Source organism: Polyodon spathula, chromosome 47 (assembly GCF_017654505.1).
Source record: "Polyodon spathula isolate WHYD16114869_AA chromosome 47, ASM1765450v1, whole genome shotgun sequence".
NCBI classification, from domain to species: Eukaryota; Metazoa; Chordata; class Actinopteri; order Acipenseriformes; family Polyodontidae; genus Polyodon; species Polyodon spathula.
In genome coordinates this window covers 198,615-206,214 of record NC_054580.1, presented here as the reverse complement: position 1 = coordinate 206,214, position 7,600 = coordinate 198,615, and the positions used below count along the sequence as shown (strand labels likewise).

At 43.4% G+C, this 7,600-nt stretch overlaps 1 protein-coding gene across 1 annotated transcript; it reads right to left on the bottom strand.

The window, feature by feature from the left end:
- Window positions 1–1,672: 1,672 nt before the first annotated feature.
- LOC121306366 lies at window positions 1,673–7,591 on the bottom strand. Its single transcript, XM_041238120.1, has 20 exons — window positions 7,565–7,591; window positions 7,153–7,280; window positions 6,929–7,075; window positions 6,730–6,810; window positions 5,892–6,062; window positions 5,689–5,785; window positions 5,375–5,595; window positions 5,153–5,303; window positions 4,851–5,059; window positions 4,617–4,734; window positions 4,337–4,536; window positions 4,144–4,258; window positions 3,883–4,052; window positions 3,131–3,183; window positions 2,928–3,055; window positions 2,659–2,848; window positions 2,429–2,570; window positions 2,094–2,187; window positions 1,907–2,011; window positions 1,673–1,828 (listed from the first exon to the last, which is right to left on the bottom strand). The coding sequence occupies exons 3-20, from the start codon at window positions 7,019–7,021 to the stop codon at window positions 1,719–1,721; spliced, it is 2,448 nt and encodes an 815-aa protein (XP_041094054.1). The 5' UTR covers window positions 7,022–7,075; window positions 7,153–7,280; window positions 7,565–7,591; the 3' UTR covers window positions 1,673–1,718.
- Between the last annotated feature and the right edge of the window lie 9 nt (window positions 7,592–7,600).

Here is a 7,600-nt window from a genome sequence, read left to right as displayed (position 1 = left end):
CCACCACGCGACCCCTGCACGCACACACCTAGCCATCACTTTGAGTGTATGTTTCTGAATCAGAAGCACCTAGACCCTTCATTCAAATGGTTTTAGACTCAGGGGACCAGCCAGAATGTAACATGCCCAGTTTTGTAGCAATTCTTTACAAAAAATAATTCAGGGTGTTCAGCCTCATTCATGTCTATGGCAGTGTTAAAAAACACATTTTCAGTCATATCTCTCGACACAGAGCACCTTCAACCACCATTCGAAGGGTTGAGACTCTGGGGGCCAGCCTGAATGTAACATGCCATGAATTTGTAGCAATTCTTTACAAAAATTATTTTCAGGGTGTTGAGCCTCATTCATGTCTATGGCAGGGTTAAAAAACATATCTTCTTGCACATCTCTTGAACCCGAGCACATAGAAGCACCATTGAAAGTGATATAGACTCAGAGGAGCGCCCCAAACCACCTCCTAAAACAGCGCAGTGGTTCACCCAAAAACCTCGAGTTGTGACAAAAAAAAAAAAAAAAAAAAATTGCTGATCCGTCCTGGCACCTAGAACCGCGAAAATGGTGACTCCTTGTGCGGGGGCCCCATGGGGCCCTGCCCCAAAAAAAAAAAAAAAAAAAAAAGCTCCTAACCTCCACAGAACCTTAGATATGCCCCGTCAAAAATGTCCAAAATAAAAAAATGAAAAACGACCCTGGGGCCTAGAACCCGGGTTGAACTTCCTAGCTTCATGTCTGGGGCCCCTCTTTCCCAGGGAGCCATCCATTTTGAAATGCTATATTTTCAACACATTTTCACACTTCCAGCATGATGGCATGTCAAGGGTGGATTTCCAATAGCTTTTGCGCTCCAGGTTCGCAAAAAAAAAAAAAATTGGGGCCCCTTTCCTACTGGGGACACTTCGCTTGGAGGGATCAACAGGGGCCCCGAGGTGGAACCCAGTACCGATTTTCAAGTCACGAATCCATGGCCGGGGATTTTCTTTAGTTGAGAGTCATGTACACATGAAGAGTGCTCCCTAGTTCCTTGTCCCAGGGGTTGTGAAGATATGAGGTACACTGAGACCACCCTCTCCATCTGGAAAAATCCCATTATAAAAAAAAAAAAAAAAAAAAGAATCTGAGACGTAAATGAAAACAGGAGCAGCCTATATTTGGAACTGATTACATTTGAGAAACTAATGTATCCTGCAGCAGAACTGCAATAGTGTATATAATTGATATTAAAACACACTGCACAGATAATTAGACATATGCTGTTTGAAAGGAAAAAAAATACACCACAGAAAAAAATTCTTGCATAACTCAGTAATAACCCATAGGTTATTAGTACATCAAAATACCACATTATATTTTAACTGAAAGGTTGTGGAAAAGACAAATGTGCCCTGTGCCTGTAAGAATTGTCTGCCTGCACACCCTCTCATGGGTTATTTCCTCACATGTAGGAACTGCCTTGTTATTGTGCAATATAAAGAATAAGGTTACAGCTCAATGGAGGAGGGAAGTCTTTGCCCCTGGGTTCACACAGTGAATTAGTGAAGGGTCCTTGAATAAGACACCATATTGAGCATGGCCTGATCAGGAATTACCAAGTCTTGAAAGAAACAGATACAATGCAGAAAGGGGAGAGAATCCCATTTCTGTCAATATACAATTGGTTGAAGCACCTACCAAAAATACAATCCAAAACAACCTTTATAAAGCAACATTTTTATTCATCAATTTACACTTTTTGGCATTTTCCAAAGAGATACAACTCCAGCTACAAAGACAGCCACTGAACACACCCCCATTGCAGCTCCCAGAAGAGACCACACATTGACTTGGGCTGCAAGAGAAAAGAAACCAGTTAGTGGAATACACAAATAGGTTGAAGTTTTACATGAACTGCAATTGTTCACATTACCGCTTCTAGGCATAAAGCGAAGGGATCCATCTCCTTTCAGCTCAATTGGGCCAGAAGACACAAATGCCTTCACTGCACCACCATCCATCCCTTCAGCACTGCGACCTGCAGGAGGAGTCCAATTAACAAACTGGACAAAAATGCATGCAAAATCCCCCCACCTCCCCTCCCCAGACAGAGCTCTTACCAAGCCTCTGTTTTCCTGGAATGCACCGTCTGCTACAGAGGCTGTCTGATGGCCGGTTTGAATCACATATCACAACACTGCAGTGGAAGTAAATCTGAAAGACAGGACACCTCGTCAAGCAAAAACAGGCAGTACCATCAAAATGGGGAACATTTGATTACCGAATTAAACTGCTACATAAAAACCATTGCACTATAGTAAGTTTCTTGCAGAAGTGCAGTTAGTTGGAATGAAAACGTCACTAGACAGTTGGGAACAGTGAATATTTGCTGCTTGCAAAGCAATCCAAGCCATGCATTGTGGTACAAGATCCCCAAACCAACACTCCTCTTTACCTGTCCTTTCAGTGCATCCTGGCCGCTTGTGAAGGAAAACATTTTCACTTCAAACCTCTTCAGATGGGAAGGGAACAGCACTCTTGCATTGCTGGAGACTGGGTGAAAGATGGTCAAGTACTCATCTGCAGAGTTCTCACAGCTACAAGAGAGAAAGTAGTCAGGCAGACATCAACCACAGTTCCAGTTCCTGTGTTTTGTAGCAGCAATTTCATATTCCAGCATCTTACCTGTCCACAACAACATCCCATTTTGGAGAGCTAGTCCTGTCAGCAGAATAGGTTGCCCAGCAGTTCTCCAAAAACAATTCAGCCTGTGGATCCCTGCTGTACAGGAGTTCTACCTCAAAATACAAGGGTCTTCGTAAGTACTTCACAACAGGGTAATCCTCCGCTCCATAGAGGTCATTGTAGGTTGAATCTGCAGAGATGCAAGGGAGAATTTATAGAAGGAAACACACTGCTACAGCATCTATACCATTTTACTATCCAAGTCATACCCAATGCAAGTCTCATGATGACCTCAAGGTCCCCCAAGCCAGGCTGGACTCCAGGTGCAGGATTATTCTGGTACAAGAACTGTACTACCTTGGTGTCATTGACCAGATAGTGACAGGCAACTCTCAGCCTGGAAACAGGGAGATGGGTTAGTAGAGTTTCAGGCTCAATCATAAAGACTGTCAATTTGTCATGCAATCCTTACCGGTAAGATGTGAACAGCACTTCATTCTCATAAGTCAGGAGGTTGTTGTCAAACTGCAAGAGAAAGATCAAAGGCTCAGTTCCAACAAACATGCAGATTTAGTACAGAGCTGCATACAAAAGCAGAGGACTAGCTAATGGTACTTGACCATCCCCAGCGGCATACTAACTGAACACCAAGAACAAGCTTTAGACTTTCAAAGAAAGAGTTTGGTTATGAGTACAAGTTTCAATTGTCAGAAATTGGTTTTTCCCCCATATTTGTTCCAGTTAGTACAATACTGGAAGTCCATCTACAGAAACTAAGACTAACTTGGTATTGTGTTAATTTTTACAGGGCAATAGTTATTTGGGTTTTCTGCAAATAGACAATTTGAATGAATATGCAGCTGGGGACTCGAGCTGCTTAGTCTGTTGCAATTGGTATTAAACTTGTGTACTAGTTTAGTACCATCCTCTGTACTAACCAGGAGATCATCCCCAGTTAGTATGTTCCTTTCAGTTGACCCAAAGAGTCTACAGGAAGCACATGCAATGCCATAGCCAAGAGTCATATCATGCATCACAGTACCTTTGTCAACTGGACAAGCAGTTCAATACAAGTGGCATCCTTCAGGTGGCAAGTGCCCATGATTCATGCAATGGAATTACAGGTCACCATGCCCCTGCCAAGATTGAGTCAGGGTGTTGTGGCCACCCCTTGTCAACATGTTGACCCTCCTCAAATATGATTTCACATGTGTCAATACTAACCCTTCTAGTTGTTCCACAGGAGTTGACATTGAAGTAGAAAACTGCATTGATAGCATCAGACTGGAGAGGCCGGCAACTAGGATCCCTTAGAGTTAGTTGACTTGGAGACAAGCTGGGGACGGATTCCACTTTCACAGCAAGAGCTGCCATGGTTCCATTGGTGAAGCAATCTGGAATATACCATTTGGATCCAGGGTAAGGAAACAAATCTCCAATCTCAAAAGCAGCTTATACAGAATGCTTGCTCTGCAGGAGAGTTACCAATCATCTTTGTAGGGAAACTGCAGGACAGAGAGAAGTCAGCCACCACAACCATGGTCACAATATCCTTCAAGGTCAAGTCAAGCCTGCTTCTGATGCCTGAAGAGCTGATCACCTACAGAGACAATCCATCAGGTCAGTAATGTGTTGAACCCAAAACAGCCAACACACATTTTAAAGTTGCATCACTTACTTCATATGTGGCATCAATTGAATTGTATGGCACAGCCATCCAGAAATTGGTAGAGTTGGCATTATACTTGTACAGGGCAAGCAGACTTCCACCAAGTTCTCTTGAGCCCACAAAAGGAATCCAGTTGCGACCCATGTTGCCATATGTTACCATGATATAGAATGCAGCACCATCACAGTAGCCAGTTACTGTAGGTGGAACTGCAAGAGGAAGAGCAGTGGTCACTGAAATGGACTGGATTGCTTAGGAAAGGGTAGCTGTAGACCACATAGTGACTTACTGATGTCTTTGAGAACAGCTTCAACTACAGCAGGGTGAGTAAAGGGTGTATTCTCTGGTACAATATTCAGCAAGTAGGTCAGGGGCAGAATGTAGGTCCTGGTGTCTGGAGGAGTTACCTGAAAGAAAAGCAAGGGTTTGTAGATTAAACCCAAAGCCAGGCAGCAAGCAACACATCCACAGGAAGCAAGTGTTTTCAAAGGGCAGCTGGATGGTTGACAAGGTGGGATGGTACCTTTTGCTTCACATTAGGGTCCTCAAATGGCACCTGGAGAGTGAAGGTCTTGGATCCATTGGGAAAGACATGCTCCTGGACATTATAGCCTTTTAGGTTGGCTTCTGGCACAGTTAAAGGCTCTGGGCCAACTACAATTTGGACAAGCTCCACATCAGGCAGGAATGTCCCCAGGGTCACATTGAACACTCGGTCTTTAGGAACAGTGTCTGAAAATAAAGTTATGCAGTTAATGAAGGATATGAAGTGGAGCATTGCAACAAATCCCTTTGATTTACTGCATGAGGACAAGGTCTACATACTGTTTGTGACAACTGGTGGCCGAGGCATGAAAGGAGTGGTTATTGGATGAAGTATTGTGTACTTGGTCTTCTCAGGCCCATCTTGCCAGGTATGCTCCAGCATTGGCTCAATAGAGTAAGAGATCACATAGGTGTTGTCCAATACATGGCTCTGAAAGCACAGGAGCATTTTAGAGGCAAGCTTTAAAATGAGAAGGATTTAGAAGATGAACTTCTGCATACCTTGTAATATCCACCATCAGCACCCACAGGAATTTTTACAGTGATTAGCTGGGGACCAACATCCAGTTTATAACCTCTATTCTGAATTGTTACAGGGTCAAGCTTGCGGCCATCAACTCCCATTTGAACATTAAGGGTAGTAATTTGTGGTGTAGGAACAAGAGGAGGAAGAACACGGGGAACATTCCATGTGATCATCTCTTCTGTGAAGGCTGTTCCATCTGACAGAAAGGGACACCATAGACTTAGCATTAAATAATTCACACTTCACCCAAGAGTTCTTGAGCACCGATCCCCTCCAAAAGCTTACTCACCAGTAGGACATGTAACTGCAGTGTCCACCATCATGACCATCCATCTTTGCTTATAAAAGGTGGTTGATCTTAGCACAGCCATTGGTACAGTTTGGATCTGTTAGAGGGGAGGGGGGCTTTTACTATAGCAAAAGCAAGACTGTAGTCTACCTTCGTAGTTTGTATATACTGTACTAGAGAACAATGAAGCCTAGACTACTTACCACCTGACGCTGGCTTTCTGTGGCGTTGTATGCAGCTCTAACCAGAATTCGAGTTGGTGTAGTGTTTATGGCATAGCCATTTGTCATGGCCTGAGCAACAGTCATAGCCTGCTTTCTATTTGCTGGGAGATGGAACACTACTTTCCAGATGCTATTGTCAGCAGCAGTTGCCTAGCAGGAGAAATCTCATTAGAACAGGGAGTTTGAACACAAAGCATCCCCCAGTCTAAAGGATTTGGGATAGCAGATCTATTTAATAAACATGAACTAATACTGAAGGGTGAAAGCTTAACAAGGTAGCACTGAAACAGTTATATGTTCAGCAGGCATCTAATATAATAGTAAGTCCTCAAACACAACGGCACACGAAAGAGCCCACGTGAAAGCATGTGAGCTGTATCCGATACAGGCAGAGTTTACAACCATTCATTTTTATTGGACAGCTGTGGAACCAAATACAGTGTACCAGACTGTAGGACAACAGCTGAAATTGTACCTATGGAGCAGTCTCCAGAAGGGAAGTATCAGAACACACAGCATGAAGGGTTTCTAACCCTGCTCATATGAAGTCACTACCTCAAGGTGAGAAATACAAGGCTTACACACTGGAAAGAAAGGGTTAACTTCCCCACAATCAAATGTCAAAGGAATCACAGAATATGTACACAAAGCCAATGCATTAATGGCACACAATTCCAATACAGCAGCCTCTAGGGAGACAGGTTAAAGTGAAGGGTCATTAGATTTTGCTTCCACTAGATGAGACAGTAGAGTAGACCTCAATAGACAACACCAAGGGGATGTGAATGAATCAAAATGCAGAGTCACATGATTTTACCTCAGGGTATGCAAGGGACCAATCAGGATCATCTTGAACAAAGTTTGGCTCAATAAGGGGCACACCTCTTCTCACAGAAACCTGAAGAGAATTGAGAGCAGTCAGGAATGAAGCACTTCTATAGTGACAATTAAAATAAATATCCACACAACCCAACAAGTTACACTGAAGAGCATTATCACATCCTGACAGCCCTTACCTCCATGTAGTTTCTTTCACACATAATTTCCCTCTCTGCCCATGGAGAATAGGGGCACGTCATGCTCTGAACATAGGAGGAAGCTGAAGTCATAGCACTGTTTGAGAAGACACTGATTTGTACTGTCAGCTTGTAGATCTCATCATTCTGGAATGAAAGGCTAAAGTTAGTCCCAGCATGGCACCATTAGAAACGAGTGTACAAGAAATAAAATGAAGACTTACTGTGTTCTGAGCAAAGCAGCTCAGCACAGAAGCAAGGAACTTGGCATTTCCCAAGAAGTCAACAGTTAAGCTGTATCCACACTGTGTGGCCAGTCTGGGAGAGAGGGACACAAGCACCCCCTTATTGTCTATGGAAAGAAATGCAGATGGGTTTAAACTGTACACGTCATCGTGCAAGGTGGAGAGATAACAAAGTTAACACCCCCACCGTCCCGTTTAGTATTTAATGTGATCAGCAACATGCTTTTAAAGCAAAACGCAAGAGCCTTTCCTACCCTGCATTCTGCAAAAACGAAGCCTGGTTGATGCTATACAGCGCAGGAGTGCTCTGTACTTCATTCAGGTTATTACATTACCAATCAACAGGCTTTGCACACCAAAAGCTTTCCATTCAAGAAACACCTTCACTCACCAATCACACTGATGCGAAAATACTTTCCCACAAAAG